The 27,425-nt window shown below is 36.1% G+C and overlaps 1 protein-coding gene across 2 annotated transcripts in view; it reads right to left on the bottom strand.

Annotated features, from left to right (window-relative positions):
- Positions 1-27,110, bottom strand: part of SLC25A12 (solute carrier family 25 member 12) — a 51,814-nt gene extending 24,704 nt beyond the window's left edge. The window contains exons 1-9 of one of the 2 annotated variants that reach the window (XM_055718254.1): positions 27,014-27,110; positions 26,467-26,520; positions 20,910-21,052; positions 15,559-15,674; positions 6,603-6,742; positions 3,655-3,801; positions 2,477-2,615; positions 1,044-1,137; positions 337-421 (exon numbers count right to left, since the gene is read on the bottom strand). In XM_055718254.1, coding sequence (XP_055574229.1) covers positions 337-421; positions 1,044-1,137; positions 2,477-2,615; positions 3,655-3,801; positions 6,603-6,742; positions 15,559-15,674; positions 20,910-21,052; positions 26,467-26,520; positions 27,014-27,025 — 930 coding nt within the window. In that variant the 5' untranslated portion in view covers positions 27,026-27,110. Of the gene's footprint in view, positions 1-336; positions 422-1,043; positions 1,138-2,476; positions 2,616-3,654; positions 3,802-6,602; positions 6,743-15,558; positions 15,675-20,909; positions 21,053-21,789; positions 21,922-26,466; positions 26,521-27,013 lie in introns of those variants that run through there. The other variant, XM_055718255.1, reaches the window with a different exon arrangement.
- Positions 27,111-27,425: the final 315 nt, after the last annotated feature.

Here is a 27,425-nt window from a genome sequence, read left to right as displayed (position 1 = left end):
TGGGCACCTGGCATCCAGCCAGGGTCAACCCACCACAATATCTAAAAATAGTTTTGTAGTTACAGAGTTACTTAGTGAAGTAAAATGCATTTTCAGGAGTGAATAAATATATTCACAGTAAGGAATCCAAGTATCTATACCTGCTCATCTCTTAAACAGACCATCCTTCAATAGGACACCTAACATCTTGTTTAGACACAATAGTTGGCCCCGCTTCTACCCTTATAGCTACACATACAGCAAGTTGCACTTGTTAGGAACCTGTTTAAAGTGTATTTTTCATATGCAAATACATGTAAACATTCATTTCAACAATTTTATCCTGCTTCTACCTACCTGCCTCTGGAGTTCTGCCAAGTTGTAAGGTAATGCACCTTCAGCCAACGGTGCTATTCTCTCAATATCTGCCAAAGTTAAGCGCCTTTACACAAGGCGGAGAGAAGCAAATTACTGTTAGATAAAACATCAAGCATATTCAATACAGTATTCCTGGCCACATCCCACAGAATACATCCTGAGTTTAAAAAAAAAAACACCTGCCATATTTGAATGCACATCTAAGAAGTCTGCTACGCTGCAATAAAGAATGCTTAGAGTTAGAAGGGCTTTCTCTTCTTGTGGCTTGCAAACGGAGATAAAGGGAGCTTGGATTATTCAGAAGCAAGTTCTTGATTACTAGTAATAAGAGATATAATAAATCAATTAAATAATTTCTAAGTAATTCCTACCTAAGATTTCACATGTGTTAAAGACCTATGCAAAGCATCATCAATACAAGTGTTAATAATACCAGTGTATTGCAGCCTTTTGGGACTACTGCAATGTATGTTTCTATTTTATATGTATACCTACAATACACTTGATATACACAATTCACTTACAAAACCCATGCATACAGCAAAGCTAAGTTACATTGAATAAATTACTGTAATGGAATAAAATGGAACAAAAATTTTCTTAAAATTAAGATGAAAATTAGTAGTTTTCACAGAGAAAATAGCAAAATAATGATTGTAAAATTATAAAATTAATCATTATGTTACCCAGTAACATTGTATAAATCTGCAAGTTGGTAGAGAATATCTATTTCCAGTGGTGTAACTTGTCCAAAGTGGATTGCAGAGTGGGCAAATTCCTCTGGATTTAAAAGGGAAAGAGAAATAAAGCAATTGTGTTATTTGTCAAATTTCCTCTTTAAATGCTCACAAGTAACTTTAATATCATAAAAATAAAATCTATCACCAAGAAGCAAAATCCATAATGCAAAGGGAAAAGATATCTTTAGAACATCTATCTCAAAACAGGCCTTTGCAACGCAGAGCAAGTCTGACTTCACAGCTGATTTACAGCAAGATTTCAAAATCAACAAAAATCCTCCTATTATCAAGCTTAATAAAACCACACCCACAACTTGTGATTCTTGTTTCTGAAGTTCTGCAAAACAGAACAGAACAGAGTAACGGTCCATTATTCACAGCTTTAAGGGCAACTGACTCATCTATTGCTATCATGTGCAGATTTCTTTCTCTGCTAGCTCAGAATGACCCCAAGCTTAGGTATTCATCTAGCCAAATTATATGACATGTTCATAACATAACTGGCAACTTAAAATAAACAAGTCTGAGCAGTGAAAACACAGTAGCTTTTTTTCACAACACACATCCAAGCTAGATGTATTTATGCATCTGTACCAATAAACACTGCTAGGCAACTTGTTAGCACAATTTGGAGGATAAGGACAGGCATTTTATGCTTACCTTTAGAGTCAAAGGTATGCAGAGCACATGAAGTTTAGCCAAATAAAGAAGCCAGGGGGTAAGAAACTTTGCATGCTTTTTACCACACATAGGCTTGGCTGGTCCCATACATACAGGTAATAAAATTGGTGATAAAATCTGTCATAAAATCACTACAGAAGCAATCCACGCATGCCTGTGGCAAGACTGAAATATGGCAAACTTTCGTATGCACAGGGATCAGCTATGTCCTAACAGACATAAACCATATATAAAACCACTCAGATAAGTAAGCACTAAGAAGTTACAAACTATTACAAATTTTCTAAAAAGGATTTAATCATGGATAAAGTAATTAGAGCTGAAATGTGGAGATTACTGATGATGGATTTTGAAATTAACCCATTCTATCACATTCCCTAGGAACTTCCTATCTCTAAGCAACCATGCATCCCTTTCAAGGAGCTGTAAACTTCTCAGTAATATACTGAATTGCAGTTATCCATTCAAACTAATAAGGCCAACACAGCTCTTGCCAGAATCCCAGTTCTTCTCCTTAATGAGCTAGCTGAAAATCATTACTTACCAGTGAGGATGAAAATCACCCTTTAAACACTTTCACAGTGGCCCTAACCTTGCATACTACTGCAGCTTCTGACTTGCCCCAACACATATGCAACACCAGATTACAAACTGGACAGAACTAAAAAAAATAATAAAATGTAGGAAATATACTTTACCTTTTGTGACTTCAACATCTTTTCTTGTACCTGCTATATTACTGTATATCTTCCTAACAAGATCCATGTTATTCAAAAGGGCATTAAATGCATTGAAATAGGAGAAGCTGACCTGATGTGAAACAGTTCCACCAGCTACCTTTAAAAATTAAATGAATGCAGTTAAGTGCCTTAAGCCCTATTACAACATCTTATTACAAATTACAGAAACATCCATTTGGGCAAATAAGGAAAGAATTAAAGATCTTTCTATTCCTGTAATTTAAAGGTATTTTTAATAGAAACATGAAGGGAGAATTATTAGACAGGATAATATTTTTTGGTAAAAATCAAACATTAGGAAACTATCTGGAAATAATCATGTAAGTAGATTATTATTCAATTTATCTGATACACACACTAAATGCGTCAACTGAGTATTTTTCCAATACTCTGTTTCTAATAGAGAAATGCATGTAAATGCTACTTTAAAGGCACTGACTTCTTGCATTTCATACAGCACTGACCATTTATTTCAAACTCTAAATTAGGTACTACAAATTTTATGGAAGATAGTATGCCTTATTAGTTAGGCAAGGCAAGATTTATAGGTAAAATAGTATGACAAAAGTTTCTGCTTTATATTTTATATAACTTTCATTCTTATATACATTTTATACTATATACTTCTAGTTTATAACTTTTATATCATTACTTCACCTACAGATCTTGCCAGACTACCACAGCTGTAACCATCCTACCACTACAATCTACATACTGATTTTCCAAATTCTGATCTGAGAAAGAATGCAGATGTATATAAAAGGACAAAACTAAGTAGTCACTACCTTTTGAGATCTGTCACATATTAAACTATGAAAATTAGATGCTTTTTTCCCAAACTAATTTTTTCCTGCACCAAGTACAGCTTGCCCCGCTTTAGTGGAAAGCATAACAGACTTTCAGACTGTTTCCAAGAGCACTTCAGGCATGTTAACCAGACTACCAAACTTTTCCACTGCTGCAGCCAAGGACTACTGCCATGTTTCACCCTGGCCACTCTGTTATGAAGGTGATAATCTCTAGCGCTAAGGCAGTGATAAACAGGTAGGAGAAGACAAAGTGGGAGAGAAGTAGTAACATCTTAAAATGTTACAGCTATTAAACGCTGAAATTCAAGGACTTTTCTTTACACTTACTGAAACTAAATTTTCTTCCACAAATGGAGTTAGCATATGCGAGCGAAGGGTAACCATGATGTCACTGAAGTCCAGACCAGTTATCATACCACTTTTATTTTTGTCCTTCAATGCAAAGGCTTGTCTTGCATGTTCTGACTGCAGCTCCTACAATGAATATTCAGAAATGGCAGGTTAGAAGCAAATTCTGTAACTCACTGTTCAAAAAGCTCTCACTAATCTCATATTCTTACAGCATGCCTCAATACAGCTGTGCATGCAGACCACAGCACAACTGCAATTTAAACTTAAAGGCCAGCTCAAATAAAACACGAAGCTGCATACCGATTCTATCCACAGATTCATTCCTCTGTCAAAGAAAAGCCTCAATTCAACTGTATGGAAATATGCACTTTTACCAAATGATCTGAGAAATAAACTTCACGTACCCATGTCCTGTCTACTATCTATTCCTTTATTAAATACTTAACTGCTAGAGAAACTTCTGATATTGATCTTAAAGACTCAAAGTGAGCTGATCTCTTACACATCCAAGATGAAATATGACTGGACTGTTATAAACTAACTCATTGAAAATAAACAGGAGGACAGTGAAAATTACATAATATAGATTTAGATTGCCCCCAACAGCTACCTCCCATAATGTCAGAAATGGTCACTCATTTCAGGCATTTCAAAACTCCTATACAATCTGTAAAAACCTTCATATAAAGCACACTGCAGTAACCTAACCCCAAGATAATAACGATGGTTGTAAACTCTATGTCCAGAAAAAGTTGTTTCCTTCTATTCAAGCACACAATAAAGCAGATTCAGCTGTCATTCAGAACTCTAGAAGCAGCTAAAATAATAACCATGTTCTGACAGACAGTAAGAAGAGGGCAAACTATCTAGCTTATATCACCTTTACAGTAATTTCTCAACTCTTATAACCTCAAGATGAAGGTTTTCTAGATTAAGGTGCAACAAACCTGCTCTGATACAAGTCCCAAACCCCACAAGATGCTGTTAGACCAAATAAGAAAAACAACCTGATCTGAAAGGAGGGACAACAATATCCGATTTGTGCACATGTTGAAATGACTGCAGCCCACACTACCTTTCCCTACTAAGGATTTTTATTATATTATGGCAGTAAGAGGTTACTGTATCTTACATGACAGTATCCTGGAACAATAAACACAAAAACAGAACAGAAATTTACCACTTTGCTCTGGGTTCCCAGCAGAAAGATTCTTCTCACCAGCAATATGTTTTGCTTCTACACTAGTGTCCCAAGTTTGTGCCTGGGATACTTAAAATAACGCAGTATCAAATGTAGGACACAGTTTACTCCTGAAAGTAACATCGAGTTATACCACAGCCTTGAAAGACTGTGCCAAACTCCAGTATTTCAATCTACAATACAGGCTTCAGATCCCATTAGTTAGGTATGTTTTTCTACATCTGCTCTTGATCTAGATACAGCTCAGCACAAGAAAGACATGGAGCTGTCAGAGTAGTTCCAGAGGTGGGCCACAGAATGATCAGCAGGGAGCACCTCTCCTGTGAAGACAGAGGCTGGGAAAGCTGGGGTTGTTCAGCCTGGAGAAATCTCCCGGGAGACCTTACTGCATCTTTTCAACACTTGAAGGAGGCTTATAAGAAAAGGTGGGGACAGGCTTTTTAGTGGGGCCTGCTGCAACAGGACAAGGGGTAATGACTTTAAACTAAAAGAGGGCAGATTCAGACTTGCCAAAAGGAGTAATTTTTTTATAATTAGGGTAGTGAAACACTGGAACAGGTTGCCCAGAGAGGTGGTATATTCCTCATCCCTGGAAACATTCAAGGTCAGGCTGGACAGGGCTCTGAGCAACCTGATTTAATGGAAGGTGTCCCTGCTCATCGCAGGGGGGGCTGGACTACATGGCCTTTAGAGGTCCCTTCCAACCCCAACCATTCTGTGATTCTATGATCTATTTTTATCCTGGACAATAATAACAGATTATATCAAAGCACATCGATTAGTCCCTACTTTTAAGACATGTGCCCAAAACTGTTTTGTACCAAAGGCCAGCTCTGGAAGTGCAACACCTGTATTTATCCAGGTCTACCGGACAGAAAAAACCATTAAATTATAACATGATCACTGCATGTTAATTCATGGAATTCAGAATTTATGCAATTACCTACAATTCTGCTAACTCCTTTTTCGTGAATTTTTATGTACCTTTCTCCTGCTTTCCTCCTTCTCCATCCTTTATAACTGATGTCTCCCTTTACTTCCTTCTAGTATAACGTTAAATTCCTAGTATGTTTTTACTGCAACTTTTTGGCTCAGCACAAAGTCCAGTTCTATGAGTGAAATCCTTTAAAGCCTGATCCCTAGAGGGTGCTTCAGCAACATCTCAGGAAAGCAGGTTTGCCTCCTGTGAAGCTGGCTGCATTTAAGACCAAACTCTGAATCTATGTGCGGTGGCATGCATGCCAGTGAAAGGAAAAAAAAAAAAAAAACAAAAAAACCGGTAATCATTAGGATAATGTTTATAAAACTAAAAGAAATGCTGAAAAAGCTAAAACCTTTATGTGGGAGGTTATATGGTTAATAACAACCAATTATATTAAGGATGTTATGTTTCTCTGGTAGAGGTTAGTTTTGCTATTAAATTCCAATGACAGAAAAAACAGACCCTCAATCCAGATTAACAACAATCAGTAAAACGGTTAATTTCATAAACAGTATATTTGGTCCCATTCTTTTATAGGATGGTATTCAAGTTAAAGCACACCAAGTACACACTGCTTACAGAACTGGTATGGAGAACTAACAGTTCATTAGAACTGTCAGAGTTAGTATCAGATAATGATTATCACTACCAGAATAAACTCGAAATTTACAATGGTATTAGGTTATTATTAGAAATTTAAAAGAATTTCAGTTCTACTTTGGAAGAAGGTTAATAACTGACCTGAAGAAACTGAGTGAACTCTGAATAGTTAAGATGCTTCTTCCTGTTATGTCCAAAATGCAGTCGAATGAACTCACAGTCCCAGTTGAAAGGGATTTGATGATGAATAATAGATTGTTCAAATATTTCTTTGACATTTGCTTTGGGGGAGGGAAAAAGAACAAGTGAGCTTTGGGATACAGTAAATCTACAAATGTTCCAGGAAGGATACAAACAAATTATGTTTTAAACAGCTGTTTAAGAAGTGGTTTAGTTTGTTAAGAATAATTGCTAACGAAACCTTTACAGAGCTGTGTAAGAACACATTTGCGACACGACGTGATACTTTTTGTATTACTGCATAAAACCTTCGAGTGCGTGTTTTATTTAGTTTTAATTAAGAAGCAATTTCCCTCATACATGACAAATAAGAGCTATTTTGCATTCTGATATAAAAATCAATAGTGGTTCTCTGTCTCTGGTAGGAGTCAAATTAGCCCTTTATCAAGAGCACGAATACCTGCATTACAATCTCACGCAATATTTGTCATACTAAGTACGGTTTGATTGAAACTTGATTATTACAATCACACTGTCTGAATATGTCTATTGAAGATAGGTATAAGAAATGACATCTAAAACATATCATTAACTCAGCAGAAAGCACCTTATTAGATGCTTTTGATAAGGCCTTAGCACAAAAATCAAATCCTATAAAACGTAATTGGTAGTCTCAGTTATTAAAATGTTTTAAGATAAGTGAAGATAGAGATGTCCTCTTTTAAATGAAGTAAAGAAAAAAACTGTCATTTCAGAATATGGAATTCTCCGTATGTATACTGTGCAATTGAAATCTCAATGCTAAACATATTATCTGAATTCAAAAACCTCATCTGAAAAAAAAGCATGCATTATTCATACACAGCGTCGCCATGCTGCGAAACAAGCCTGCTTTCTGTGCGGATTACCCACCCATACACATAAACAGTATAACCGATGTCTACCCATAGCACAGGAACACTTCACAAAACCCACCTCCAAGTACCTGAATTGATTTGTTTTTATCAACTAACCTAGGACCTGCTAACAACCACAATAGAATGTGGCATATAGCTTAAACTTAAAGTACAAAATATTTTAGATGAAAACACACCTTTTCTATGTTTAGTGTAAACAGTTCTGCTAAAAAGACAAAATGCAATAAGAACTTTAATACCATTTGGTAACTTCACATCAAGAGCTATTACTTGGAGTAAATATGTTGCTTTCCCTATACTAAAGGACTAATTGATTGATTGTTTCAATTCTACAGCCATTCCACTAGTTCTAGACCAAACTGAGGCAAAGCACTATATGGTTTTATCTTTTGAGTGAGTAAAAGGGAAATGTTCAAAATAAACCTGTCTCAGAACAGGGACATACAAAGTAGGATTCCTTGGCTACAACACCAGCTTCACAGTTAGTTTGAGATTACATATTCAAAGGGCAGATAATGGCTAGGAAGTGATTTAACTGTAATTTAGCCCTTACTTAAAGGTCAAACATAGTCCATAGTCAAAAAACTGCAGTTTAAACCACAGTTTCCACTGCAAGGTAGGCTAAAGGAGTTGCTCGGGTAACAAGAAACTTAAAAAACTACCCTGACTACTTGTAACTGTCTGCCCGCATCTATTCATCGCTATCAATATGCAAGGTGAGCATTAAGAAAATGAGAGATGATGCACCCCACTTGTTAGTGCCGAACTATTTTATTTTGCCTACTTCATTTGAAAGTTTTGTCTGTAGCAGATTTATTCATCATTGATAATAATGAATCAAGGAATGCAGGAGATGTAAATTTAAATTATCTACCTACCACTGACTCACTGCTGCTTCAGAGCAAGCTACCTAGAGTTTCCATGTACTACAAACACAAACACGTAAGTGCAGCTCACTATTGACCTTGCAAAACGGCGCTGAACTGTGATCAGTGCAGAAGGCAGGGCTGCTTAATTGGCTGTTGGCCTGGCTACCAATATACAAACAGGGTGCCAACTAGCAACTTCTTACACATCTGTAACATTGACCTCTAATACATATAGAGTTCCCCTAATGAGAACTTAGGAAAGAACGTGCTGAAGCAGCCAGAAATTTTCAATTGTTTCCAATGATTACTTAGACTCTCACTTTTTTCATATAATATTCATACATGCTAATATAGACAGATCTTCCAATTATTTTAAACTAGACTTAAGGCCTTGGTCTTTTCATAATTCTCATCCAAGCATTTAACTTTATACTACTTAAACAACCAAGAATCAGTTTCCTAAGCTATTGATTTTTTTCTTCTTAGAAACATTTACAATTAGTCATTAACACATAACAAGTCAAGATTCTTCAGCAGATAAAAATAAAACTTGTAAATTAATTAATAAATTTCTATCCAATAGTTAAATGCATTGGTACTTGAAGAATTCCAGTAGTGGCTAACTAGCTTTAATAAATGGCATCCAAATTAGCCTGTTGCTTCTCCGAAAACTGAGGTGCCTTATCCATTTTTCTTCCACAGGCAATCACAATCAGTAATGTATACTGCACGTATTACAGTACTATGAGATTAAGGATATACTGTTTTATCTAATGGTTAATTAATTTTGTGTTGGCTTTGGTTATGAAAGACTTGGGGTACAGGAACAAAACCATGTACCAATTGTGCATAACTGACACAGTTAAAACTAAATGCAATTTTCCAAAGCCATTTGGGATTCTCAGACATCTCTAGAAAAGCACTAAAATTTACTACTACTACTCGAGTTGCAATGCTTTCTTTACAATTTATCAAAAACATCTTTTTAATCCAATTCTGTTGGCTGTTCTCTAATATTAAAGAAAATAGCCATCACGACAACTAACAACTTGTGGGATGAGAAGCAGCGAACAGACAATCACATTTCAGAAATTATAAATTATGTGATCATCACCTACACTTTCACCACTTTACATTATGATCAAATGTCTTATTTTTAATATTTTTTTTTCACAGCAGAAGCAAAGCACTGACAACAAAGAAAATGGGTAAGATTAAGGTACAGATGCTGGGGTTTTTGCTTTTTTCAAAATCTCCCTCAGTCAAAACTAGTAATGCTTCTAAATTAAGATAAACTACAAGTACTTCAAAATTTCCAACAGAGCTATTCTGCAGGGGGCAAACAGCAAATTATTTTTAAACCCTTTCATTTCAGTATGACATTTTACAGAATGCATTCATTGTCCCTGTCAATAAATGTTGCTCATTTACTAATGTCTTCTCCTACTCTTTGCTCACCTTACTGCAGTGGAATTCTTTCCTACTGAGCTGATAACTTTCTTTCCACGCTTATAGCAATGAATTTTCTTCTCAAACAGGCATACAAGTCAGCAGCCTGATGACATACTCAACTTACCATCAGCCCCAGGAACAATAAACCTACTACTCTAGTGCACTAGTACATTACCTCTAAGGCGACACACATTCTTTCAAGATTGCTTCAGAATTTCCCCACCCAATCATTTTAAACAAATGACAGATGCCGGAGCAGCTATCTGCAGGCAGCATACACATGACTGGCTCAACCTCCATCAAACACCGTTACCTATCGGGCTCAGAAAAACGATACAAGAAAAACAAAGTTTGAAATACTGAATTTCATACAAGGAGAATATTTCAAGTTATAAACACTATGATGTCTTGTTACGGCCCATGGTGGGGATGAACTCAGTACCCCAGGGAAGCCTTGAGGAAGTACCTATTCTTTATTGTGACTTAACAGCTCCCCAGGAAGCCGAGTAGAAATCTCACCCAACTCTAGTGCCACCAACCTGTTAGCAGCCTGCCATTCCCTCTCACCAGTGATGGAATGTCAATCATGCTTGTTAGAGACACAAAAATATAAACATGATAGTTTTAAGTAGCAGTATAAATATGCTAAAGATTTGTTGTTTAACAAGGTTGTTTTAATGTCTACTTAGTCTTCTACAGTCCCATTTGTACATGTTCAGCCTTAATGTACATAATGAATTTTAACATATTCTGTGTTGCTACTTTTCATTATCTCTGCTAACAGCAAATTTTACATGTTTTTACTTTCAAGCATAAAATGAAAAATCACAGTCAAAGGCAAAAAGACTTTTTTTTGTAGCACCTGGTGCAACAGAGGTATATTAAGAGTGATCCAAATGTAAATAATGCAGTAATTACTTTGATGTGAGAGCAAAATGGCAAGTGGCAGGAAAAGTGAGAAAGCTAAATTAAAAATAGTTACATTGTATTTCTACTCTTCTTTTAAAAGGATTAGTGATTCAGTTCAAGGTTAAGATTAGTGACAGGCATAATGACAAATTGTCAATATATATAATTTTAACGTGGACTTCTCCTTTTCTGTTCCCTCTTGCTGAACTGCAGCTTTGAACTTAGTACTATATTACTACAAAAAATAAGGAGGGGCTCCCATCCTCCACTGCTCGCAAGTGCTCAAAACTGTGGTTTAAACCTGAAAGAATCCTGTAACAGGAAAGAAACAAAAAACTAACAACAAAAGAAAGTCACAACATACAGTGATGTTTCCTACATTATCTGCATGTGTTAAGCAAAAGACATCTGGAAAACAGGCAACTAACATATGGCTACCACAAGGCCAAGAAAAATAGCAGTTCTAGTTTACAGCACACTTGACTTAAAAAATGTTTTTCTTATATCCTCAGATCTGTAACCATGTGATCATTAGTTTTTTCTGTTTACTTTTTAAAAGGTTTCCAGCCTTTATGGTTGCAAACAATATTTAAGATTAAATCCAAATCCCAGCATTTTCAATCCAATTGCTCTTTTGGAAATGGTGGACAAGCGAGTACTAGGAGTGATCTGTGTTTCCTGAAAAAGAATACTCAAAAAGCAAAGAACTATAACAACATATATTCAACTCCTTTTTCTTGTTCTCACTCACCTTCTTCCAGTATTCTCAAACTCTACGTCCTGATTAAGGGAAACTTTTTATCCCAGATTAAAATTTGTTTAAGAAAATAGATGGAAAAGATTTCAGTATCACTGTATACTCAATTTCTGAAACCATTACATTCATGTTTATTATTTCAGTTCACCAATATCATGGTAATTTTCACATTGTTGCATTACTAGGAATCCAATTTCCTTACTCCCCCCAGTGCTTTTAAAGAAGAGGCCATTATGCATTTTGCATTCTCAAGCATACTTTTAATTAGACTGAGCTGCAAGATGTTTTTAAAAGCTTTATATTCAGTTCCATAAATATTTTCCAATTATCTCAAAAATAATGTAAAAATTCTCAATAGAGAATCACAAACATGAAGGCATTAAAATTTTCAAAATCTCATTGTACTAGCTCTATCCTTCTATCCATACCAGCATGGGTATTTAACTAAAAAAGTGTCTCTGAAATTCTCCAGTTTACCAGAGAATGGTCTTCTCTGTGGTAACTCTACAAAGAACAACTGGAAAAAGCCTTGAAATGGTACATTCCAATTAGAAGTGATACAGTCCAGATCATTGTACGGTTCACCAAAGTGATAAATTACAAAGAGTCATTTTACTTCGAGCTAGACAACCTATTTTTAAGAGATGTTTCAGTCATAGTCGCAGACTTCACCTTTTAACTACAGTAAGGATTATCTGCTTCAACATCAAAGCAAATCAAATATCATGAGCAGATTTAATATTCAGGTTTGCTTTAACCTGAATTCAGGTCAAAAGACTATCAATAAAAAGAAGTTTCCTTAGTACAACAGCATTAATTTTATTGAGTGTTTTTTAAATTTCACTCATGTTAAGTAGCTTAGTCACATCCCACGATCATAAAAAGCAAAGTGGTTGTCAGTCTTCTCTGGCTACAGATAGCAACCCGTAACAAGACAATGCATGGAAAAAGAAAAATCACTTTTCTTTATCAGCTTTTGCTGTTACCTTTCAAATATTTTATGGCTCACCAGCAACACATCTCCCATAAAAGTCACCTAGAAATCATTTAGGAAGACATACAAGCATTTGATTCAGGAAAATAAATGCTTTTTTTCTATCTATCCATGATTAAAAAGTCATTTAAACTACACTGTCACTTGTATCAATGGGTTATTAAAATAGTAATTTTATTCACCAAGCTGACAGCAAGTCCAGTGCAGCTGAAACATGTAAAAGAGTACAGAGCACACTGTACAGTTTGCTCATACAAAGTAGGACCAATGTGATGTTCTTGCAATGGACATGCTATCTGCACATTTATGGCAGTCATTCATACTGGATTTCTGGATGCCTAAAACTGGAAAAATGGCCCAAAGCAGTAAGAAAGTAGATGACATTAAAGTGACAGAAGGCTTCCCATTTCAACAATCCCGATTAATATAAGATACTGCACAAAGACATTGCTTAGAATAGCATAGCTGACAAGTATTTCTACCAAATAGTTTCTAAAGAATCATAAAATCTTTCTCCCTCCCCTTCCATTTCTCAACTCACAAGACTTAAGTTCTTCTGTAACACAATTTAATTACTTTCTGCATTGAAGTTAAAATTTTTTAAGAGACAAGTGGCAGACTGAGGTTCAAGAGGACTACAAGGACTATAAGTGCTCAAGTATGGTCCAAGTCCATAAATATAAATATAATATAAAAATAAATCCTAAAAAGGAGATGTGAACCTGAGTGAAGCAACTTGATTTCAAATGCAGAGCCAGCTATAAAAAAAAAAAAACCAACAGGTACATTTAACTTTCTCCAGATAACTGAAGATTTGAGTAGATCGGGGAATTTCTTGAAAATACTATACAGTCATGCCCAAATGATTTCGAGACATTATCTCACATCCAGCAATGCCAGTGATAGATTTAAGTTACTGGCGTGACAGACCCAAGTTGATTCTGTGTTCCACTCTCCAGTCCCTCCACCCCTCGCTCCAGATGCACAGTGCAGAAAAACCTCAGTAAATCAGTGTCATTTCTGGCAAGACTTACTAGCTTGAGTTAGCTTTGGAATCAACACAATCACATCCCCATAGCATTGCATCTTAGTTGGAAAATCTTTACTTGTGGTTGCTCCCATGACCAACATGGTTTATCTGCAGACTGGATACATCACACTTGTCCGACAGCAATTCTCACACCAACTGGCTAAACTTATTCCAATTCAGTATATTTCTAATAATTCATTAAAACGTCAAACTTTAAGACCTGATTTTATATACTCTCCTGTTTTTACCTGAAGCTCAACTCCGTGTCTTTCTGTTTATGTGGTGCAAAAATGAAAAAGTGCACAACTCATTTATAAAACAGCCTCTATAGGCCACAAGACTGACCTGAAAATTGACTGCAAAGTTACCAAATTCTGAAAATGTCATATATTATCATTCACATTTTTTTCCATGTGCATTAATTTTTATATGCCTATGAAATAAAAATAAGTAGCCCATGTTACAAAGAACAGCAACAGCAAAAAAAGCAAAATAACAGCAGTAAACATGGGAACTGTACCATAAAAATATGTACCACTGATATGTTACAACATAGTATTAAATATAGTAATAATCGCAATATAATTAACTTTGTAAAAACAAGAAACCAATAGTAAATTTTAAATTCCCTAAAGATTTCCCTACTCAAGATTTATCAGCCTTATTAAAAAAAAAAAAAAATCAGTGAGAAAAATATTGAACAAGTCATGCCATTTTCTGGTTTACCATTTATCTTGGTTTTGTTGTTCTTTTAGCCTTTAATGATGTGCTCATAAAAATAACAATTCTTAGTCTGACTGAGGAACCTTACACAATCTGAAATTACTTCTTGTTCATTTATGGAACCAGCTATTTCAAGTGTGTTCATGAGAGCTACAAAGTGCACATCCCTGTTCTGCACGATTATTAAATATACCATCATTAACATGGTAACACTGGTTGTAGTAGTTTGTCAGCTTCCTAATGACTGCATTTACTGACTTCACCTTTACTTAAGTTCTAAAAGATTTTCTTTTCAAGATGTTGTGTATCCAAATTGCTTAGTATTTGACCCTTCAGTTAACGATGTAATTTAACACATATCGTAAGTCAAGCAGTTTGTTTCCATACAAAGACCCTTGCATTTTTTTCAGTAAGTTGCAACAATTTTCATAAGAATGAAATAGTACAAACAGCAAGTGGTTACAAATCCAAGCATATTTTGTATTTTCTTTATTGAGAGCTTTATTCTTTTGGATAAAAATAACATTTAGTTCTCATTCCATTTTATTAAAATTCTTAGCATTGATTAATCTAATTTTCATAAACATATGAAGTTTCAAAAATAAAACCTAGTCCTCCTTAAACTGCAATGTTAATAACAGTTACCTAGCAACATCATAAAGCAATATAGTTAGCCTAAAAAATTTTGTCCAATTACTGACTTATGTGTTTAGGGGGAAAAAAAATTAAAAATCTTAAAGGCCATATTTTCTTTCTGATTTTTCAAATATATGATCTAGTTAGAAGTTATACTCGTAACATTAAAGTAAGATTTGCTCCTCAAGAAAAGGAACACTAAACTATGAGTTCCAAAGATTAGACCTCCTTCATTTCTGTATTGAGCTCCTACTGTATCTAACGATAATTCTTCAAAGATATGTGGAGGTTCAGAATACATTTTAAAAAACCTTTATCACTGAAGGAGTGCAAAGCCCATGACACAGAATTTTACTTAGGATGACAATGAATAAAACAGCAGTGTATTAACTACTTGAGGAACACGAAAAATTTTGATTCAAGAAGACAAACAAAATATATTTTGTTTCTGTGTATTTCTTAAGTTTGTATCACGTGAAAGAAAAAAAAAAAAGGTCTACTGCAAACTCTTAGGAAATCAGTAGAATACCGCACAATATGCATTTCTATGCACCAATGGTGATGAACCATTATTATGATTTATGCTGTTATAATTACTTTCTTAAACTGTTTTTCTTTAGATATTCTTACCAAATGTTACTTCTCCATTGCCACTCTTGTCAAATAACTGAAAAGCAACAATGAATATTGCATCTGGAGTACACAAAACAGATTCAAATGCCAAAAACTCTTGATAGGAAATCAACCTACAAAGGAAAATACAGAAGTTATAAAGATTTCAAAAAATTATTCACAATACCAATAGTATTTTGTGTTTGATACTCTAGAAAATTGTATGATCCAACTATTAAAATAAAATTCCAATATAAAAATGTTAAGACACTACACTAGAAACTGAAAAAGTATTTGTTACATTTAAGTGCTTAACCTTTATGCAATCTAGTTTCTTCCTCTATAAAAGAATTGAATTCTTCATATCCATCAACGACAAAATATAATAAATTCTCAGTGAATATACACAATTCATTACCTTGTAATTATAAATGTAAGCAGACAGCACTTAAAAATTAAGACATAAAAAACCCACAAAAATTCTACCAACATGAAATTTACAGGGCTGTCATTATATTACTAATTTATGTATATATTTCTACTGAGAAAGAAAAGATAGTTTAATGCAAGTATAGGAAAATACTATACATTGTTTTAAGAAAATACATACATTGCATAACATTCATTAAAAATCAACAGGTTCAGAAAAAGTTACACTTAACTACATATACAGAAAAAATATTACACTTCAAATATAACATGAACCACACAGTCATGTACTTGACAAGAAAGAAGGAAAGAAAGAAACTGTAAGAACATCTGGACATAAGGACAGTTAGACATGACCAAGGCAGGCAAGGATTTAAGTGTAACAGTAGATCACAAGATTCTGAGCTGTGTATGCAAGACAGTCACCGTAGAGAAAAATGCAACTTGTGATACGTTAGGAAAGCTGCCTCCGTGCAAGATAAGGAAGCAGCGATATTCCCACATACAGTTGCCACATCATCTCTGGAATGCTGCATAGAAATCGAAGTCCTTGTGTTCAACACATAAACTTAGACTTGAATGTATGCACAGGTAACTTATTAGGATAATCATAAATAACTTTTCTAGAGAAATTCAGCTAATTCTGACTAACAAAAAAAAACATCCAGAAGGGATCCCAATACTGTACATAAGAACAGCTACAGAAAGATAAACCCTAAGTCAGAAGATAAAGAGTAATGTTGGGTCAAGAATAAAATCACACATCCATCAAAGTAATTAGAGCAGGCACACACTGTGGCCTTTCCAGAATACTGCAAGAAAAAGCCTTAGTTTTAACAGCAAATTTGGTTTATTAAAACTACTGTGTGTTTTCATCCTTGTAAAAATAAAGGACTTAGCTTGATGACTTAGAATATTCCATCCAGTTACAAGTTCTTGAGCTCAGTTTATCGAAGTAAATGATGGGATATCTATTTTAGCATCAAATAAATTATCAATGGAAATTAAGAATTTTAATGATTTTTTTAAATTAAAAAAAACACCTTATTCCAGTAGATGCTGCTAAAACAGAATTATCACTATAGATGGTGCATTTTCCTAGAAATTGTACATCATTGATCTGAATTTAGTACTCTTCATAGGAGATCATTAGCTCATAGTGATCACTTCACACATATACTGCTTATTGCTAAAGAATCAAGTATAAATTTTGTTCCCTACAGAAAAAAACATCAAGCCACACTATTCATTAGCTTATCTAGTCGTTCTCTGTCAAAGGATACATAAAGCAGAACTGAGATACTTTAAACAAGGTTATATCTGTTAACATTCTTGCATAGATGTATTATATAGAAAATACAGAAAAAATGTAGTGATTTTGAAAGGAATTCAGAGGTGGCAAATACAGAATTATGATATTAATTTGTCACATGTCAGCCACAAAAAGCAGAGATGCGAGAATGGTTCTTCAGATGTAAAAGTCAATTTCATTCAAAGGATGATCTTGGTTTAGTATCAGAGAAACAGAATATCCTTTAAAATAATTGTAAATACTGTCATTTCAAAATACATCTCACATACAAGCGTAAACCTGGAATACAAATTAATTCCTAACCAGGAAGCTTTATAACTGACAGAATAAAGTGACGATCTCTGCAGAATGCATTCATAGAAGCCTGAACCTGAAAGAAGCCGTCTTCAGACGTCTCACTTTAACAGTGCCTACAGCAAAAGGAGATAGACACATTCAATTTCCTTTCCATATATTCAACTCGCAATGCCTAAGAGCAGGGATATCCCCTGCAATCCTCCATTATCTGTTAGGGCAGAGATAACAGGAGCTGGATTAAACAGAATGATGGAGCTTCCCACCCAATCGCTACTCAAGTACCATTCAGCGAACCCACTGCATCAGAGTCCGTAACAATAGCAAAACACTCACCCTTCATTTTATCTGTAACATTTTAAAAAAATTCCTTTCCTGTTATGTCTTGTGTACCATTACCCTTCACAAGCAAGCACACAAAGTATGCCACAATTCTCCTCTAGCTTCCCTTTTTTCCTACTACAATTCTTTGCTCTTTTTTTCCCCCCACATAACATAGCTTTTAGATGTTACGTATAGCTCTGTTGTGACTCTCCATTATGTGAAACACCAACTATTTCCTCAGGACTTAGTTTAAGAACAATTTCCAAATTTTAAGAATGATAAGCTGATACAAAGAGTACCCGGAAACAAGCAATTAAAAATTAAGAATTCTGAAGGAGTACTGTGAAATTTTGAAGGAAGAAGAAAAATCCTTATTTCTATAATCGCAGTACCTACTAATGTTAATTGACTTATATAATTGGGAAGCTGGTTTTGACACATATATATATATTTAAGTACATTATTCAGAGAGGATATTTATCCTAACTTCAAAACTACTGCCTGCAGTCTGAAGACATAGGAATGCTTAGACCATCAGTGAAATCCCATTGTATTAAACAGATAGCAAAAAGGCAGTTTAGGCCAATTTCTAATTTAAGGATCATCACATGAATTTCTCAGAACATGCATTTGTAACAATGAGGAATAAACGCTTGAAAAGTGAACAGTTGTCTGTTTTAAGAATTACCTTACAGACTTCCACTAGAGCAAACCAGTCTTGTACTGTAGTAATGGGAGAAGGCAACAGTACTGAACAGTTAACTAAGGATCAAGTTACTATCAGAAAAAAAGTACAAAAACATTTTTTAAACATATGCGTAAAGACAGCCAGTTCCAAAATGTGTGCTTTTTTTTTTTTAAAGTGCCAAACTGAAATCTAAATGAGTTTTTAAAATATTCACAAAGAAAAGTTACCAAGGACACTTTGAGTATTTATTTGAAGGGCAAGCAAGGCTAAGAGAATATGATAGCAGATACAGGAATTAAATTTTGTAACAGAACCCAACACTTCTCAATGACTTGCTGTGTGCTGGGCTGTCATTTAATTTACAAATGTATGCATGGAATAGGACTACTGATACTTCCTTGGACTTCATAAAGTAACTTTAAGTGCTTGGAAAGATGTAATGCATTCTGGAATTCAGTTGAAGACTACAATAATTATTCATGCTACAGATTAAACTCTCTGTATAGATTATATAGTTATTAAAGTCTGAATTTTGATATATTACAGCTCACTACAAATGCAAGAATGCAAACATAAAAGTAAATAAATTAATGAAGATGATGATGATGGGTGTATAACAAATTTTCACATGAAATACAGATTAGAGATAAATATAGATTAAAACATTTAGGGAAATAAAGTTTCAGACTTCAGACAGACAAACATTTCGCATTGCAGACCATATGGTAATAATTCCCATTACCATTGTTGCCATAGATAAAGCACACTTACCCATATTTGATTTTCTCACTTCAAATATCACCCAGATTTGAAACAAAAATAAACACAACCAAAAAAAAAAAAAACACCAAACTTATATTCACAGGGAAAGCAATAAAAAATTGATGCTTCAATGTCAAGTTCTGTTGTAGCAATAAAACAAATTATTGATTTCTTACTATAAGAAAGATCCTTTTAAGACATTTTCTGAAGAAATGCACACTGTAAAAGATAACCAACAGCTTTCAGAGAAACAAGATACTCAACATGTTGGTTTACGAGTCATCAATTAGACTCTTATTTCAACAGATACGTACAAAATAGCCTTTTCAATTGATAATATTGATAATGGTCATAATATTGATAATTATAATAATCAGTGCAAAAAACTGCAGCCATGTATTGCAGAGGGACAGGTTACTTGGATTTATGAAATGTATGTATGTATCAAATGTATTATCAAAATGCTGCAGCTTTATAAAAAATATAACCAGGTAACATCACAGTAAACAGGAGATCCTACATTTGTCATATAGTGTAAAATGTATACAGCACATACAATTTCATTTGTAAAGCACAGATACTGTGCAAGCTGCTCAGGATAACATGCAAACTAATAAAATATTCTAAAGCAGAACATAGGAAAACAAAAACATTTAAATTATGCCAAAGGTCAGATATAGACTCTCAAATCCAGGGAAGTTCAGGGGCTTTCAATTTAAAATAAGTTACATCTATGTATTTGCAAACATATTGTATACTGTTTTAACAGCAACTTTCTCTCTTCTCTACAGAATACCCACTCCCTTCTGCATTCTTGAGCTGTTCTCTAATCCATCTTAACCTTCTCACTTTACTTGAACAATGTCCACACTTCCTACTGCAATCCAAGGCCAAACCTAGACGCCTACATACAGCAAGAGAAAAGGCTCCTTTGAAGACAACTGAGTTTGAGGGTACTACCTCAGCAGAGGGGACATTTTGTAGATCAGTATCAGAGAACTGTCTAAAAGCAAGTAGTATCATCTGTAAACAAAGTTGGAGAAGTTATGTGGTGTGACCTCATCTAGATTAGGCAAACATCTTCATTCATAGAGTCATTATACCTCTTTCCTAATAGCTAGCACTCTAAAAAAGACCTCAATGGTTTAATTTGAATTGCACACTATAGAAATAAAAAAGATCTTCCATATTTCCACATTTTTTTACAGGTACAAAGGACTCTATATAGTATCTAATCATGGATGTGAGCATACAGAAAAGAACTTTTCCAAGGCAATCATACGTCAAACATTTGCCATTCAACTTCCTCTGCCGCAGTAATTCCTTTGTAGTAATTGTTAAAACTCCATTAAAACTTTAAAAGTGCACGTTAAACATCATATTTTCCCCCCAATTTCCACAGATTTATAGTCTACTGTACTTGAGAAAAAACTTAACGTCTAACTAAGCTTAAAGTGTAATAAAATCAATAATGTATTTTAGAAGATGAAATTATCAAACTCATTCGTTCACATATTTACCAATGCATTACAAGCTTCTAATGGAAAGCGAAATTCTCACCCATCCTTAGTTTGATCTGCCACTCCGGCCAACAGCTGCACTGTTTTAGGATTGTAATGCGGATCTGTATAAAGTCCTAGGTATTTTTGCACAAAATCTTCTGGGGTCATGTAACGCTCACCATCTTTCTCAACACTGGCATACTAGAGTAAAAATAAAAAACAAAACCACACAAACAAAAATGAATCCATTTAGATGTTAATTACCAGTGATTACCAAACTAGTATCTTTACTGAGTATCGCTTAAAACAGTGCACAACTGTCTGCTCTGAAATTAAAGGGCTTGATTAAACTAATAGCGTTACTACACTAGTTGCATATCACCAACAATCAGATTATTCCTGTAGAATAGATGTGTTCATATAATGGCCAATATCTTCTAATAAAAAGACAATTACACATTTTCAGAAACTGTCAGGTAATTGCATAAATTTATAAAAATCACAGCCCTGCTGTAGCTTTCCATTTGCAGCTACACTGTGAAAACACAGCACATAAATTTTCTTACATTTCTAGTAGCAGATATCTTTTGAATTGTTCCCGATCACTATTTTAATTAGTTTAGAAAATATATATTATTTCTTTTCTCTTTTTGTGAGAAATACATTTTCAAATTCATTTTTATCCTGAAACGAATGGCATCTTTCATTTAAGTAAAAATTCACAAACACAGACAAAAAGGATTTGAATAAATGGAATTGTTTTGATTTTATTTTGAGTTTTAATTTCATTAACAACACATTTTCAAATAAAAATCACAAGGAAATTTTAAATTATAGAATTTAGATATTAATAAAACTAACTAAAAATAAAAAACCAAGTACATCTTTATTACTTGTATACCAAGACAACTGCCACATGTCTGTATCAGTATTCTTACCGACTGCTTTTCTGTTTCAAATAATTAATTGCTGGTTCTTATCTATAGGTCAACTTTTAATTTAAAGTGAACTTCTTAGCATAAAGTAAATTCCTCAGCTGTCCAGTTACACTGGGTAATACCAATCTTGAACTAAGAACATGTGGAGACAGGAGTAGAAAGCATCACAAGTGATGAATAAAAGGCAAATGTATTATAGAAGTTCATATACCTCAGATCATGTTTCAAGATGGCAATGTAGTTGAAGGAAAAAATTCTTGTGGTTTATTTATAATATGAGAGCAATCTTAGAAATAAAACCTAAGTTTTCAGATTACAAAGTTAAATTATGTTTGCATCCTGGAACACTGAAAAGTAGCTTGAAAAAGATTTCTAGTTTCCTAAACAACTGTGACCCAATTTGGTTTGACAGTTGAGGTTTTTCTCAGCATATTTGCCCACAAAACCTGTAAGCAAGCTTATTTGTTTACAATCCACCTCTTCTATTCACTCTCTACTGTAATGTCTACTCATACACACAATGATCTAGATGCAGACCTTCAAATATATACATAGAATTGCCTTTCTACTGAGAAAGTTTAAAAACTACACAGTTGTTCCATTAGAATTTTGATTTGCAATGGAAGTAATGGTTTTTAATTAATTTGTAAAAACATAATTCACCTTTCCAGGTTCTAGTCATTCACAGATGACTATATAAGCATTCTCTGCAGAAAAATTAATGGTAATGCCCCCCAAAACCTATAGTGCAACATCTACGCTAGTGAATAAAGTTCAATTAATGGCCTTATCTGTGATTTGTAACTTTTCCTCTATATACAGCAGTACCTTGATTAAGTTGACACAGCCTTATGTGAAAGAGTAACAAAATGGGCCCTTACTCTGCCAGGGACCCACAGGAATCAGAATATCAACAATTAAGTCATAACAACACATAATACCTGTTGATGCCATTATGATAAAGGGGATTATTTACAATGTCGCATGCCTGTTTCAGCTGTATGCGACCCAACCGATACAGTCACAACACTATTTCAGCGTAAAGAAGCTTGCATCAGCATCAACGCCTGCCTAAGCTTCTCACCTACCTCTTCCACAATACCAGCCCCTCACACCACCTATCCTGCTTCCACTCTGTAGCTGCGATGACAGCTGTTTGCAAGGCTGCACTGTAAACCACGTTACTGAACTAATGCAGAATCAAAATAGATTATTTCCACAAAAATAGGAAGGAATGGACAGTAATCCTTTGACTCAGCACTGCTGCTGACATGACAATATAACGAAACTGACTTCACTGAATCAACTCAGAAAGGTTCTCTTCTCAGTCATATACAGATGTGACTAAAAAAATGCATTATGAAGCACAATTCTGCTGCAAGACATGCAATCCAAAGAAAGTTTTATGTACGAAGGACCATCAAACATGCAGAGTAATACAGAGCATATCTTCAAGAATAACAGAATTCAACTGTATGACAGCAGAGTGCATATCAAGGACAGCCAAGATCTAAAAATCATCATCTTTTTTTTCTTCAGACACCAATTTATCAGAGTTCATTACAAATAGTGAACTGTTTTACAATAAAAACTGTGTGGAAAGTTTTGTTTAAAAAAATTGAGACAAAAATAATTAACTGACAGATACATTGAGCTCCATATGAGAAGGTCATGGTATTTTGAAAGAGCTTGGCAGCAAGCCAATAAATTAAGGCCTGACAAAGTAGCCAGGCATGTATTTACATTTGTCCTCAAGTTATCTTTTCACCATACAACTTAGGTCAAGAATCTTTTAGCACAGAATAGGCAATTGTAAACTATATTTTAATTTGCACATAAAACATGACATCAATTAAATATTTATTTCCCTCACTCTTGAATTATATTTATAATACAAAATTCCTACTATACATTTATAGACTATCTCAGGTAAGCACTTGATGAATTTGCATGAGATTTTTTCGTAAACATCATCACGTAACATGAACACACAGGAACTCTAGTCGTGCAATATAGTGCTAGGTATCATCACACTTTCAAAAACAATCCTTTCCTTGAAAAATTGGCTCATTTTCAATTTAAAGGGGTTTTCTATCCCAATGATTTTACCTGGGCAGAGGAGAAATAAGTTCCAAAACAAAAGATATCTACAGGTACTCTTAGCTTTTTTTTTTGTTGTTAGGCTAAGCTATGAGCAAGAGATTCAGGATGTTGGGGGGTGGTCAGGGGGGAAGTTTCCTGTATTAAAATTGGAAATTTGATTTTGTTTCTTTCTCCACCTTGCTGGAACAGGTTCCACTTGCATTCAGCAGGCAGGGAGTAATTCAACTATATCCCCCAAGGGCTGACTGGGCCTTGCCTGAGAAAAAAGAATGAAGGCTCACTACGAAATCTGGTAACTATTGTTATACATAACTCTTTTATCCTTCCGTGAATTTTTGTTTTGTTCTTTTATGGTTGTTATTGAAGTCAGTGGTTAGCAACACCAGAAAGGTAACTTATTTGACGGTGCACAAACATGACATTTCAGTGTCTGCATTTCAGTTACAGGACTACATAGAAAGAATAGCACATCCTTTTAATACAAGTCTAACTTAAGATTTTTAACAGTTTAAAATAATAAAAAGAAATATATAGCAAGCCTCAGAAATTCTAAGAGAAAGGTATATATCAAGCAGCCATTAAGATACAACATAAACTGGATGGACAGAGGGGCACATATCACATTAGAGGGTAAGCATGAACAGAAGGAAATTTAAGTACGCTTTCTATCAATAAGGTGGATGACGAAGAGGCCTAGAGTTCACATCTTCCCTTCAAACCATTTCCAAGGGAAGCCAAATTTAGGAAGGAATGCACGACCTTTAGCTGAAGCTCATAGAACAGGCCGGCACTCTCAGCAAAGAGCACAACATAGCTGACCCCTGATGTGCGCAACACTAGTAATATTTCATAAGACTTTCTACAACTTAGTCTTGGAAAGCGTGGGCTCTATTCTGATTTTGAGTTTGCAACTAAGTTTGCTTGCTACCTATCAAACAAAAACCACAATTTCAAACTCAATTATAAACAAATCTAATCCAACAGAAATACAAACTTCCTTTCTATGCCAGAGGTATATGTGTTGTTTCTGGTCATTTACTGCAAATCTCAGATACTCAAGGGGAGACAGGAGAGCTTTTGTATTTTTCATTCCTCAGATCACAAAACAATCCACAACTTACTTTGCATGTTTCTTTGAAGACTGCAAGATAAGACATGGAAAAGACCAAAATCCACTGTCTGCTTTTTAGGTCAACAAAACATGTACTGTCAGAGAGACAATTTCAAGATGCAATTGTACAACGTTCTTCCTCTCCACTTTTCCCTGTATGACCAAAATCAAGGACTTCAAACCATTACTTATTTCCAGAAGCAAGCACTCCTACTGACTCAAGTCAAGAATCAAAAAAATTCCACATTTCCAAGTTGAATAGAAACCATATTTCCCTTTTTTGCAACCAGATATCCAAAACTATCTTACAAGTTGGAAAAGAGCTGTGTGATGTTGTAGAACCACACATTTTTATACTGTATTGATATTTTTTGAATTGTATTTTCATGTTGCTTATTTATATACTGTACTGTATTCCTTATTTACAAAAGCTAAATGATCTATCAACAATAAATGAACCTGTGATAGGTTTTTTACTAGAAACTAAACGCTGAGCTTTCACCGTTTGATTCCAACATTCTAAGTTTTCAGACTCCTGCAACATTACCAGTGTAACCCAGTAGGCAAAAGCAAAAATCTGCCAGAACTATAGCTGGGATATAATTTCTCTCTCTCAGGTAAAAAGGTCTCTTCTGTCTACTTATCATATGCGGAAACTGTTAGGTAATACAGTAAGACCAAACGATAGAAGTCAAAGATTAAGTAATTGATTTTATTATTTACAGTATTAGCTCTAATACTTGATTTTATATTCTTTCCCTTTTCATGGAGGAAAGCTTCTTGAATATACTGTGTAATATTCAACATAAAGGGAAAAGAAAAAAGGTATTTTAGTGATTCTGGAAATACCAGTGGCCCAACTATGGATGTAAAACAATAGTTGTTCTTATTCCATCTGCTGGAATCAAACCTTCATTATTGAAGTTTTAGGACTGACTGAATTTTCCTTTCACATTGTGCTTCACTGTAACTTAAGGGGAGTGAAGAAAGCTTCATGGTGTTATTTAAATGTTAATTCTAAGGCCCTGCAAGTGATAGTATTATGAAATCAATCAATCTTAAGAAATCAATTTTAAATTCTAAAAACATTGGCAGTCGTCAATCTGTTTGGAAGAGCAACACAGATAAACCCTGAGGGCAAAACGTAGCAGCCATGGAAGAATTTTTTAGAATCTTTCAAAAGCGTGTTTAAAAAAATAACTAGTACTTAGTTATGGCTTTAGCTATTTGCTTTATAGGAAACTGGAGCACACTTCATAAGATTATTTAGGATTATCATTTGGAAACAGTTAATCGTGACTGGTGTCAGGAGCAGTCTCTCCTCAGCGCCTGACGCGCTGCGCCTACAAAGTGAACTTTTAAGTGTCCCACAGGCACAACCTGCGTGCGATGCGGTGGCAAACCGCTGAAAGGGCAAAAAATAAAAGCCCTTGAACCGAACACCATTAGACAGATCTCTTTACCTGCAAAAAAATACTTCGTAGTTCAGCAGGATCCGCTCTTTTGGTTGATTGCACCTGTGAACACAGGCAGGTTAACGCCTCGCCAGCCGGGCTACCGGCAGAGCGCGGATAAGAGCCGCCGGTGCGCCCGTCAGGGCAGCAGCGCCGGGCCCCCACCCGCGCACTGCGGGACCCCCCCGGCAGCTGCCAGCCGCGGGGCTGCCTGCAGAGCCCCCCCCGCGCGACGCCGGCCGTTACCGCCCGGCGGGCCCAGCCCTCACCGCCCGCGCGCGCCGGGTAACGGCCCCGCGGCCGCCCCACGCCCGCCGCCCCCGCGCCCCACCGCCTCACCCCGGAGGGCGGAGGCAGGGCAGGCTGCGCTGCGCTGCGCTGCCCCTGCCCCGGGGCCGCCCCGGCATCGCCCCCCCCCCCCCGCCGGCGACTTCCCCCGGCCCCCCGCGGGGCTCCCGCAGCAGCGGCTGCCTCCTCCCGCCGCCCGCCTCCTCCCCGGCCGCCCCGCGGGTCGGCCCCTTTCCTCCTGCGACAAGCGACGGAGGGGGAGAGTCACCTTGACCGCCATGCTGCGCCCGGCGAGAAGGAGGAGGAGCCGCCCGCCGCTACCCACCCGCCGCGCCGCCGCAACAGCCGCCGCCTCAGCGCAGCGCCGTGGTAATGAGCGCCCTGCCCTGCCCTGCCCCGCCCGGCGCGGCCCCGGGCTCCCCTCAGCGGCCGCGGCTCCCGCCGGCAGGTCCCACGGGGCGAGGGGAGCAAAGCGGAGCCCGCCGGCAGGGGCCTCGGCGGGTGCCCGGGGCAGGAGGTGCGTCCTCGCCCCGCGCCTTGGCCACCACACGGACCCGCGGCCGGCGGTGCTGGGCACCGGCGCTAGCACGGGTTGGACGGCGGATCACCCGCCCCGCCGAGGGCACCTGGAGCGCGGGTGTGGGTCCGTGCTGCAGGGGGGCGCCTGGTAGCACCTCCAC

The sequence above is a fragment of the Falco cherrug genome, chromosome 8 (genome assembly GCF_023634085.1).
Source record: "Falco cherrug isolate bFalChe1 chromosome 8, bFalChe1.pri, whole genome shotgun sequence".
Classification (NCBI taxonomy): Eukaryota; Metazoa; Chordata; class Aves; order Falconiformes; family Falconidae; genus Falco; species Falco cherrug.
Note: the sequence above shows the minus strand (reverse complement) of the source record. Positions and strands in the feature narration are given on the sequence as shown.